The sequence below is a fragment of the Pogoniulus pusillus genome, chromosome 7, assembly GCF_015220805.1.
Source record: "Pogoniulus pusillus isolate bPogPus1 chromosome 7, bPogPus1.pri, whole genome shotgun sequence".
NCBI lineage: Eukaryota > Metazoa > Chordata > Aves > Piciformes > Lybiidae > Pogoniulus > Pogoniulus pusillus.
This window is the reverse complement of record NC_087270.1, coordinates 38,614,935-38,627,254: the sequence shown is the minus strand read 5'-3', so window position 1 is coordinate 38,627,254 and position 12,320 is coordinate 38,614,935. Positions and strand designations below refer to the sequence as shown.

The 12,320-nt window shown below is 48.5% G+C and overlaps 1 protein-coding gene across 2 annotated transcripts in view; it reads left to right on the top strand.

The window, feature by feature from the left end:
• The window catches only part of ELP3 (elongator acetyltransferase complex subunit 3), a 153,791-nt gene that overhangs the window by 81,731 nt on the left and 59,740 nt on the right, over positions 1-12,320 (top strand). For both annotated transcript variants that reach the window (XM_064146646.1, XM_064146647.1), the window contains exon 10: positions 11,846-12,039. In XM_064146646.1, coding sequence (XP_064002716.1) covers positions 11,846-12,039 — 194 coding nt within the window. The remainder of the gene's footprint in view (positions 1-11,845; positions 12,040-12,320) is intronic.

Sequence of the window (12,320 nt, the reverse complement as noted above, 5' to 3'; positions counted from 1 at the left end):
CATAACCTTTTAATGTTGGCTGATTTGTGCTGTTACTCAACTTGAAAATGGGATCTAATCACTGTGTGGTCTCATAACGATCTCAAATCATTTGACCTTTTTGTTGCAGCTCTGAACAGATATGTGGGTGGTTAAAAGGTTGTCTATCTAAAATAGTTATTGCAAACACATGTGAAAGTGAAATGCTTGAGTTCCAGGGCTCTTGATTCACAGAATCCCAAAATGGTGGGGGTTGGAAGGGACCTCTGGACATCATCTAGTGCATCACCCCTGCTAAACCGGAGTCACCCAGAGCAAGTTGCACAGGCTGGTTTGGAATCTCTCTAAAGAAGGAGACTCCCTAACCTCTCTGGGCAGCTTGCAATCCCAAGCAGAAATGCAGGCTGGGCAGTGAGTGGCTGGAGAGCAGCCCTGAGGAGAGGGACTTAGGGGTGCTGCTGGAGGAGAAGCTCAACAGGAGCCAGCAGTGTGCACTTGCAGCCCAGAAAGCCAAGCAGAGCCTGGGCTGCAGCAGCAGAAGTGTGGCCAGCAGGGCCAGGGAGGGGATTCTCCCCCTCTGCTGTGCTCGGCTGAGACCCCACCTGGAGTACTGCATCCAGTTCTGGAGCCTCTATTCCAAGAGGGATGTGGAGATGCTGGAGTGTGTCCAGAGCAGGGCCAGGAGGATGCTGAGAGGGCTGCAGCAGCTCTGCTGTGAGCACAGACTGAAAGAGTTGGGGCTGTGCAGGCTGGAGCAGAGGAGGCTCCCAGGTGACCTTCTTGTGGCCTTCCAGGATCTGAAGGGAGCTACAAAACAGCTGGGGAGGGACTTCTGAAGCTGTGAGGGAGTGTCAGGAGTGGGGGAAATGGAGCAAAGCTGGAGGTGCTGGGGAGCTTGAGAGTGGAGGTGAGGAGGAAGTTGTTGAGCATGAGAGTGGTGAGAGGCTGGACTGGATTGCCCAGGGAGGTGGTTGAAGCCCCATGGCTGGAGGTGTTTAAGGCCAGGCTGTCTGAGGCTGTGGCCAGCTTGATCTAGGGTAGAGTGTCCCTGGCCATGGCAAGGAGGTTGGAAGTAGATGATCCTTGTGGTCCCTTCTAACCTTGACTGATTCTATGATTCTGTGGTCCAGTGCTCTAGCACCCTTGCAGGAAAGGAGTTTTTCCTCCTGTTCAGATGGAACCTCCTGTGTTCAAGTTCCAGCCCATTCCCCCTCATCCTGTGAGTGAGCACCACTGGTTTTGTTTCCCATACTGTTACAGTGGCTCTTGCTTTTCACCTCATGTCTGTTTTCTTGGACAGCAATTCCTAGATCATGCCATTTTTAAGACTCAGAGCAATTGCTGGGAGTTGGACAAAAGGATTCCATTGCACACTTTGTTATGCCTGCCCTGACAGAAAAATCAGTGTTTTCTTGGCATCAAAATGATTGATTTTACACCCACTGGACCCTGATTATTCATAGTGGCAGTGAATTTATGAGATGGTGGATGAATGGATCCTATAGATGCCATTAGCTTTAATAACAGGGAGCTTCTCCAACAAAGGCATATGCTACTGAAATCAATTACTGCTCTCATAAAGCATGTTAGCAGCTAACTTGTATAACCTTGTAGACTGAATTGGTGCTGATGGCATCTTATTAAGATTCATTGTTTGTAATTCACAGAGCAGCTGTTCCTCCAAGTCAAGTGTGTTTAATGGAGCTCAGGTGAAGCCAAAAGGAATAATACATTGTAAATTCCAGGATTCTCTGCTTACTTCTAATGTTATTTACTGTGGAAAAGTATGCAGCTCTTCTCTAGTATTACATAAATTGGGCAGCTAGAGGAAATGTTAGGGCATGAAGAAGTCTGTGTTTGTCAGCTTCCAAATCATTTCAGTGGCAGCTGATCTGAACTGACCTTTTTAAGGAAAATTACAGAATCATAGGATGGTTTGAATGGGAAGAGACCTATAAAGGTCATCTGCTGCACTCCTCTTGCAGCATGCAGGGACACCTTCAGCCAGATCTCATTGCTGTCTACAACTACCTGAAGGGAGGCTGTAGCCAGGTGAGGTTGGGCTCTTCTGCCAGGCAAGCGGCAGCAGGACAAGGGGACACAGTCTCAGGTTGACTGGATGTGAGGAGGAGGTTGTTGAGCATGAGAGTGGTGAGAGGCTGGAATGGGTTGCCCAGGGAGGTGGTTGAGGCCCCATGGCTGGAGGTGTTTGAGGCCAGGCTGTGTGAGGCTGTGTGCAGCCTGCTCTAGGGTAGGGTGTCCCTGGGCATCGCAGGGGGGTCAGAAGTGGCTGCTCCTTGTGGTCCCTTCCAACCCTGACTGATTCTATGATTCTGAGTTGTGACAGAGGAGGTCTAGGCTGGATGTTAAGAGGAAGTTGTTGGCAGAGGGAGTGATTGGCATTGGAATGGGCTGCCCAGGGAGGTGGTGGATTCGCTGTCCCTGGAGATGTTCAAGCAAAGACTGGATGAGGCACTTGGTTCCATGGTCTGGTTGACTGGCCAGGGCTGGGTGCTAGGTTGAACTGGATGATCTTGGAGGTTCTCTTCCAACCTGGTTGTTTCTATGATTCAAATCAGGCTGCTCCAAGTCCTTTGCAGCCTGATCTGGAATATTTTCATGAATGAGGCATCAACCACTTCTCTGAGCAACCCAGGCCAGTGTCTCACCATCTTTCCTTTACAACTTCTTTCTTAGATCAAGTGTAAAGGTACAATTAAGGCACTAGATCGATCCCTCCTGTCTCCTCCGTTGTCTATGCACACAAACCTTAGCATCTGTTGCTGTTGTATGAGATGTTAAATGTCTGTTGGCTTGCAGTCTTTAGAGGAGAAGGAACTTCAGAGGAAATTGCTGTAGGAGCTTTGAAGTTGTTTGTGCTTCCATTTGGAATATTTATTCTCTACACCATGTCCTTAAGTGATTCACAAAGACTGGAAATACCTAAGGATCCTTCCTCTCTAGGTCATCTTCAGCCTTTAACTTCACAGTGCATTAACAGAGGTGGATTTAAGCCCTCACTAAGTGCTTGCTAGAGCTGATGGAAAGCCTCCTGTGGACTCTTGTGATGCTACAAATGTTGTCTCTGCAGCAGCAGTTGGTTTGGGGTTTGAATTTGTTTTGGCAGGTAAACTGTTATGAACATTTTTATCAGTTGAAGACACCTTTTAAAGTGTCTAATTAAAAACAGAAAAGGCCCCAATTCCTACTAAAGCTTGGCATGTGTTAGTGGTTTATAGTCCCTTTGTTTCATGAGAGACTTAGTTAAAAGAGTTTGTAAATGAGAAAAGGTTAAGCCTTTAAATATTGGGATTTACAGAAACTGTTTAAAGTTTACAGCTGGAAAAAAGAGGTTCAGGAAAACAGGGAGGCACTGCTTGCTTATATTGTTCAAAGTGAACTACCCCTAAGCAGTGCTACAGGCTGGGGACAGAGTGGCTGAGAGCAGCCAGGCAGAAAGGGACCTGGGGGTGCTGGTAGAGAGTAGCTGAGCATGAGCCATCAGTGTGCCCAGGTGGGCAGCAGAGCCAATGGCATCCTGGGCTGCATCAGGAACAGTGTGGCCAGCAGGACAAGGGAGGTTATTCTGCCCCTGCACTCAGCATTTGTCAGGCCACACCTTGAGTGCTGTGTCCAGTTCTGGGCTCCTCAGTTCAAGGGAGATGTTGAGGTGCTGGAAGGTGTCCAGAGAAGGGCATCAAGGCTGGTGAGGGGCCTGGAGCACAGCCCTGTGAGGAGAGGCTGAGGGAGCTGGGGGTGTGCAGCCTGCAGAAGAGGAGGCTCAGGGCAGACCTCATTACTGTCTGCAACTCCCTGAAGGGAGGCTGTAGCCAGGTGGGGTTGGGCTCTTCTGCCAGGCAAGCAGCAAGAGAAGAAGGGGACAGAGTGTCAAGTTGTGCCAGGGGAGGTCTAGGGTGGATGTTGTTAGGAAGTTGTTGTCAGAGAGAGTGATTGGCATTGGAATGGGCTGCCCAGGGAGGTGGTGGAGTTGCCATCACTGGAGGTCTTCAGGCAAAGCCTGGCTGAGGCACTTAGTGCCATGATCTAATTGGTTGGCCAGGGCTAGGTGCTAGGTTGGCCTGGCTGAGCTTGGAGCTCTCTTCCAACCTGGCTGATTCTATGAATGACTTTTGAAATATGAAACTTGAGGAATATTTTGGGAGGCAGTTTAAGAAATAAAGAGGGAAATATGTTCATTTTTAGTGTCAGCACTGCTGAAATTTGAAGTAGCATTATCAGCTAGCTCAGTGTACTGATGTAAAATGTGCATTGTGGATGAAGTGGCAAAATGCAGGATGTGATTAGGAACCTTCACTTCTGCCCTTGCCTTTGACTGCTGCATGGCTTTAGCCTTAGTGCTGCACTGATGCCTGCCTTTAATCTGCAATGTAAATCAGGGCACATTGAAATATTCTGACTGCTGAATCATATGGGCTGTTATGTTTAGTATCATTGTGAATGTAAATACTTTACTGGAGGCCTTTTTTTCTTGCCAGAGTGGTTTATTTACCATTCAGTATCTCACTGGGAAGCATCATTGTGTCCTTATTGTCATTCTCTTCCTCAGCACCGCTTGGCCATAGAACTCCTCCCATCATAGCAATCACCTCTCACACCTTTTTCTTACTCCTCCTTTCACAGTTGTTTGTTTACATTACAGCATGTCTAACCACCCACAAAAGATGGAAGTCTCTCCTTTTGGGTTAGAATAGAATAGAATCAACCAGGTTGGAAGAGACCCCCAAGATCATCCAGTCCAACCTACCCCCAGCTCTATCCAGTCAACCAGACCATGGCACTAAGTGCCTCAGCCAGGCTTGGCTTCAACGCCTCCAGGGATGGTGACTCCACCACCTCCCTGGGCAGCCCATTCCAATGCCAATCACTCTCTCTGCCAACAACTTCCTCCTAACATCCAGCCTAGACTTTCCCCAGCACAACTTGAGACTGTGTCCCCTTCTTCTATTGCTGCTTGCCTGGCAGAAGAGCCCAACCCCACCTGGCTACAGCCTCCCTTCAGGTAGTTGTAGACAGCAACAAGGTCATCCCTGAGCCTCCTCTAGGATAAACACAAGAGGAGTCTTCTTTACTGTAAGGGTCCCAGAGCACTGGCACAGGGTGCCCAGAGAGGTTGTGGAGTCTCCTTCTGTGGAGCCTTTCAAGGCCTGTCTGGATGTGTTCCTCTGTGATCTGTGCTAGGTTGTGTGGTCCTGCTCTGGCAGGGGGGTTGGACTCAATGATCTCCTTGAGTCCCTTCCAACCTCTAACATCCTGTGATCCTGTGGAGCTGCAGTACAAACCAGCCCAGAATGCTTCCAGAGAAGTCATTTATGTCCTGTGCTCAGAGGTGATGACAGTGGGTTTGTTATTTCTCAGAACTGGCAAGGGAAGTATGGGTTTAACTCTTATGGTGGCCTTGTAACATCTGTGGTGATCAAGAGTGGTGTGCATGGAGTGCGTGAACAGTCCAGAGGAAAGGAGGAGGCTGATCTTACATCTACACACACTCCAGAGTAAGCACCTTGCAAGTGGACTTCAGAGTCATCTGGTTTTATCTGCCTTTGGCCATCTTCCTTGTAAACTGTTCACTTTATAGACAGTACAGCTTAATGGGATACAGAGTGTTTTACCTGTCTGGAGGGGTTGATCTTGTGTCTCGGATGCTCTTTGAGGAGAAAGTGATTAGCCCATGTGGAGGTTGAGGGTAAGGAATATGGGTCACACTTTCTGCATGAACCAAATTGTTTAGCAGCTCTCTAATGGGGTGGTCTCAATGAGGCTGTGTTTAGATGGGGTTCTCTCAGCAGTGTCAGCTTCTGGCACAGCTGCTTTGCAAAGCTGCAGGTAACTCATGGAGTGAGTTGGTCTGAGTTGAAACAACCCTGTGCAATGTAAACTAAATACTTCCCCATTGTCTTGGTTTTCCTTTATGGGGCAGTCTGGAGCTTAAGCCAGCAGTGGTGCAGGGATGATGATGTCTGAAGCTTCATCAGACCATGAATGAGGATTTGACAGCTAATTTTGCAGCAGCGATGTGGACTTGGGATTGTTCAGCCTGGAGAAGAGAACCCTTTGGGGAGACCTTATTGTGGCCTTTCAGTACTTAAAAGGGCTTGTAGGAGAGATTACAATGTTTTTAACAGGGCCTTTTGCAACAGAACAAGGGGTGGTGGTTCTAAACTGTAAGAGAGGAGGTCTAGACTAGATGGAAGGAGGAAATTCTTTATGCTGAAGGTGGTGAGACACAGGCCTAAGCTGCCTACAGAGATGGTTGATGTCCCATCACTTGAAACATTCCAGATCAGACTACATGAGGCTCTGAGCAATCTCATCTGCTGAAGATGTCTACAACTACCTGAAGGGGCATTGTAGCCAGGTGGGGGGTGGCCTCTTCTCCCAGGCAACCAGCAATAGAACAAGGGGACACAGTCTCAAGTTTTGCCAGGGGAGGTCTAGGCTGGATGTTAGGAAGAAGTTCTTCAGAGAGAGAGTGATTGGCATTGGAATGGGCTGCCCAGGGAGGTGGTGGAGGCACCGTCCCTGGGGGTCTTCAAGAAAAGCCTGGATGAGGCACTTAGTGCCATGGTCTAGTTGATTGGTTAGGGCTGGGTGATAGGTTGGACTGGATGATCTTGGAGGTCTCTTCCAACCTGATTGATTCTATGATTCTGTGATTCTATGTGGGTTGGACTAGATGACCTTTTGAAGGTCCTTTCCCACCCAAACCATTCTATATTCTTATGACTTTGCCCGTGGTTCAGATCTTGTTTTTTCCTTACCAGCTTTTCCTGTCTCTCTGTAAGGACTTCTTTTTTCAGCTGGATTAACTCTCTGCTCTGTTTTTCCTGTAGCTGCATATCAGGTCAGGTGGCACAGAACTGTGGGTGTGCAGGACAGAGGCTGCTGGAGCTGGCCCCAGGCTTAGGCAGGGAGTCTGCCAGAAACAGACTGGGCTGATGTGGTCCTGCCGTTCCTCTGACCTTGCTCACCTCTTTCTGTCCTGCTGTGTCTAGCCTGTGCTCAGGTCTGTGCAGATCCATTTTGATGTGCTTAAACTAGCAGCAAACCCATTTGCTGTCTTTTAAAGTGTGGTTTTATGAAGCTCAGTCAACCAACAGAGCCGCTTGGAGCTGCCCAGGTGGGGAGCTCCTGCTCTCAGCAGGCTGCTTGTGGTGCTTTATTCCAGCAGTAGGACTTCAGGGGAAACTCCAGAAGGTGGCTTAACTCCAGCAGTGGCAGGAAATGTGGCAGAATCACGGAATGGTTTGGGTGGGAAGGGATGTCCAAACCTAGAAGGTGGTTTGACTCCAGCAGTGGCAGGAAATGTGGCAGAATCACAGAATGATTTGGGTGGGAAGGGATGTCCAAACCTAGAAGGTGGCTTAACTCCAGCAGTGGCAGGAAATGTGGCAGAATCACAGAATGGTTTGGGTGGGAAGGGATATCCAGAACTAGAAGGTGGTTTGACTCCAGCAGTGGCAGGAAATGTGGCAGAATCACAGAATGGTTTGGGTGGGAAGGGATATCCAGAACTAGAAGGTGGTTTGACTCCAGCAGTGGCAGGAAATGTGGCAGAATCACAGAATGGTTTGGGTGGGAAGGGATATCCAGAACTAGAAGGTGGTTTGACTCCAGCAGTGGCAGGAAGTGTGGCAGAATCACAGAATGGTTTGGGTGGGAAGGGATGTCCAAACCTAGAAGGTGGTTTGACTCCAGCAGTGGCAGGAAATGTGGCAGAATCACAGAATGATTTGGGTGGGAAGGGATGTCCAAACCTAGAAGGTGGTTTGACTCCAGCAGTGGCAGGAAATGTGGCAGAATCACAGAATGATTTGGGTGGGAAGGGATGTCCAGAACTAGAAGGTGGTTTGACTCCAGCAGTGGCAGGAAATGTGGCAGAATCACAGAATGGATTGGGTGGGAAGAGATGTCCAAACCTAGAAGGTGGTTTGACTCCAGCAGTGGCAGGAAATGTGGCAGAATCACAGAATGATTTGGGTGGGAAGGGATGTCCAGAACTAGAAGGTGGTTTGACTCCAGCAGTGGCAGGAAATGTGGCAGAATCACAGAATGGATTGGGTGGGAAGGGATGTCCAAACCTAGAAGGTGGTTTGACTCCAGCAGTGGCAGGAAGTGTGGCAGAATCACAAAATGGATTGGGTGGGAAGGGATGTCCAAACCTAGAAGGTGGTTTGACTCCAGCAGTGGCAGGATACATGGCAGAATCACAGAATGGTTTGGGTGGGAAGAGATGTCCAAACCTAGAAGGTGGTTTGACTCCAGCAGTGGCAGGAAATGTGGCAGAATCACAGAATGGTTTGGGTGGGAAGAGATGTCCAAACCTAGAAGGTGGTTTGACTCCAGCAGTGGCAGGAAGTGTGGCAGAATCACAGAATGGTTTGGGTGGGAAGAGATGTCCAAACCTAGAAGGTGGTTTGACTCCAGCAGTGGCAGGAAATGTGGCAGAATCACAGAATGATTTGGGTGGGAAGGGATGTCCAGAACTAGAAGGTGGTTTGACTCCAGCAGTGGCAGGAAATGTGGCAGAATCACAGAATGGTTTGGGTGGGAAGAGATGTCCACAACCATTCAGTCCACACCCCCTTTCGTTCAGTGGGGCACCTTCAACTAGAGTAGCTTGCTCAGAGCCCTGTCCAGCCTGTCCTGCAGTGCTGATAGGTGATGGAGCACCTATCACCTCTGTGCTCTGCCTGCACGACTGTTTCACTACCCTCATTTCTTCCTTCTTCTCATTTAAAACCATCACCCCTTGTCCTGTCACAACAGGCCCTGCTAAAATGTCTGGTTGACTGGATAGGGCTGGGTGCTAGGTTGGACTGGATGATTTTGGAGGTCTCTTCCAACCTGCTTGATTCTCTTGAATCACAGAATCAAGCAGGTTAGAAGAGACCTCCAAGCTCATCCAGTCCAACCTAGCACCCAGCCTGTCCAGTCAACTAGACCCTGGCACTAAGTGCCTCATCCAGGCTTTTCCTGAACACCTCCAGGGACAGTCACTCCACCACATCTCTGTGCAACCCATCCCAGTGGCCAATCACTCTCTCTAGCAACAACTTCTTCCTAACATCCAGTTCCCTTGCCAAGTGTTTTTTGGTTTGGAGGGTTTTTTTTGCAGGCTCTTTTTGGTGTTTTTTGGGGGGTCTGTTTTTTTTTTGGCTGGTGGTTTGTTTTTTGTTGGTTGGTTTGGGGAGGGGTTTGTTGTGAGGGTTTTTTCTTTTGTAAATGGCATAGTTTGAATCACCTTTGCTGTATTTTTATCTGCAAACCCCATGTGATTGTTGTGTAGTGGGAGCCAGTGGTGTTCATGCAGTTCTTTGCTGGGATTTAGTCATAGGGAGTTAGCAGGAGATGCAGTTTGTCCTCCTGTTCTCCAGGATTGCTCAGAAGATCATTGTAGAACAAATCTGTTTTTCTTCATTGCTATTCAAATGATGTGTCCCAGACACACTGATTAATCTCTAAAGGTGTTCTGCTGAGATTGAAGATAAGTACACTCATTCCTATTATTCCTATTGTGAGCTGAGTCTGTTACAATAGATGGTGCCATATCTATTGAATTCAAGCTGAAAGGTAGAGAGAAGTGAGGTGCAGATTTGACTTGCAGCACTGTCATGTGGATTTCTTTTCTTTGGTGGCTTTCTCTTTCAATCTAGAACATACTTTTATCCTTTACAGTACAGCTGCAACCAGCATCCAGACTGCTAAACTGTATAAGGTGTGCTAGTGTGAGCCTAGCTGGGATATTTTGAATCATAGAATCGTTGAATCAACCAGGTTGGAAGAGACCTCCAAGATCATCCAGTCCAACCTATCCCCCAGCCCTACTTAATCAGCCTTCTCCAGGTGAGAATTAGACTAAAGGTTGTGAAAAGGAAACAATGGTGGTGTCTACTGCACTCATAGGCTTGTTTAGGTGTGTAAAAGCAAGGACATAAACATAGATAACAGAGTCTCTGTTTTTGGGACTGCATTTTTCTCTCTAACTTGCTGCCTGACTAATCCTTCTGCTTCCTAACCCCCCTGGCTGACCATCCAAAGTCACCTTGAATGTAAGGCAAAGTCTGGGGTAAGGTAGAATGGTGGGAAGAAGGTGGAAGGGTGGTTGGGAGCCCCTCCTGGGGACTCTGGTTTCTGAGAGGGCTGTTGTGTTTCTGTATTACCTTTTAACTTGTCTATTTCTGTCTGTAGCTGTAGATGTTGTAAATACCTGCTTGTGTCTTGTGCTAAGCTCTAAATATAAAGCTTCATTGAGCTTCCAGTGACTGAGTGTAGTCTGGGTGATTTTAAGTGTGGAGGGACAGGTAGCACCCAAACCATCACATAGGGCTTCGAGGCAACTTGGAGTACAGACAGAGTGAGCTTGCAGGGCACACAGGTGGCAGAGCATAGGAAGAGGCTGTCCAGAGAGGCTGTGGAGTCTCCTTCTCCTTCTTTGGAGACTCTCCAAACCCACCTGGATGTGAGGAGGAAGTTGTTGAGCATGAGAGCAGTGAGAGACTGGAATGGGTTGCCCAGGGGGGTGGTTGAGGCCCCATCCCTGGAGGTGTTTAAGGCCAGGCTGGCTGAGTCTCTGGCCAGGCTGCTTTAGGGTAGTGTCCCTGGCCATGGCAGGGGGATTGGAACTAGATGATAGTCTTCTCTGAAGACTCTCAAGGCCTGTCTGGATGTATTCCTCTGTGATCTGTGTCAGGTAGTATTGTCCTGCTCTGGCAGGTTGGACTCAATGCTCTCCTTGGATCCCTTCCAACCCCTAACATGCTGTGATCCTTGTGGTCTCTTCCAACCCTGACTGATTCTATGATGCTCTGCTTTCCGGTATGAACTACCCTGGGTGATCTTGCTTGGGCAGGGCCATTGGACTCCATGAACTCTGGAGGTCCTTTCCAACCTCTAAGGTTCTGTGATTCTTTTCATTAAAAAAATGCCCCAAAACTGATAAATGCTGCCAAGTGGGTGAGGCACTTGGTGCCAGGGTCTAGTTGATTGGATAGGGCTGGGGGATAGGTTGGACTGAATGATCTTGGAGGTCTCTTTCAACCTGGTTGATTCTATGATTCTCTGAACTCAAAGCCACTCATTCTTAAAACACAGTTAAAATTGCCTCTCCTGTTTGAACATATTTAATGCTTTGAACATTCATCATTAGGTGGAAAATGAGGATCAGCAGAAGCTTCTTATTGCTGTCTACAGCTACCTGAAGGCAGGCTGTAGCCAGGTGGGGTTGGGCTCTTCTGCCAGGCAAGCAGCAAGAGAAAAAGGGGACAGAGTGTCAAGTTGTGCTGGGAGATGTCTAGGCTGGATGTTGTTAGGAAGTTGTTGTCAGAGAGAGTGATTGGCATTGGAATGGGCTGCCCAGGGAGGTGGTGGAGTCTGTGTGCCTGGAGGTGTTGAAGCCAAGCCTGGCTGAGGCACTTAGTGCCATGGTCTGGTTGCTTGGCCAGGGCTGGGTGCTAGGTTGGACTGGCTGAGCTTGGAGCTGTCTTCCAACCTGGCTGATTCTATGATTCTATGAACTCAAAGCCACTCATTTTTAAAACACACTTAAAATTGCCTCTTACCAGTCTGTTAAAAGGAGAACACAGAAGCCCCAGGAGATGCAGAGTTGCATTTGCCCTGACAGAGAAATTGGCATTGGAATGGGCTGCCCAGGGAGGTGGTGGAGTGACCGTCCCTGGAGGTGTTGAAGCCAAGCCTGGCTGAGGCACTTAGTGCCATGGTCTGGTTGATTGGGCAGGGCTGGGTGCTAGGTTGGACTGGCTGAGCATGGAGCTCTCTTCCAACCTGGTTGATTCTCTGATTCTCTGATTCTATGACTTGCAGTATTCTTTCTGGCTGTGTTTTGCAGGAGTTGTTTGAGAACCCTGCTTTCCGCCCTGACGGCATGAAGCTCTATCCTACGCTGGTGATCCGTGGCACTGGTCTCTACGAGCTCTGGAAGACTGGAAGATACAAGAGCTACCCCCCCAGCACTCTTGTGGATCTGGTGGCCAGAATCCTGGCCCTTGTCCCACCGTGGACACGTGTGTACCGTGTTCAGAGGTAACTTTCTGTGGTGTGTGTTTAGTTATTGTAGATTTGGTTCTATTCGTTTATTGCACTTGGAGGGATTCTCTCTTTAATTACAGCAAGATCTGACTCAGCCTTTCAGTACTTTTCAGCCTTAATCATTAATGCACAAAAGTTTGGTTTTGTTTCAAACTGCATCTTCTGGGAAAGGCCAAGTGGAATGAGAAGCTGTTTAAATTGAACTGCCTCTTCAGTGCACCCAGAAAAGTCCAGATTTCAGGAGGCCTTTTTTTTCCCTGCCAGCCAGGCAAGAT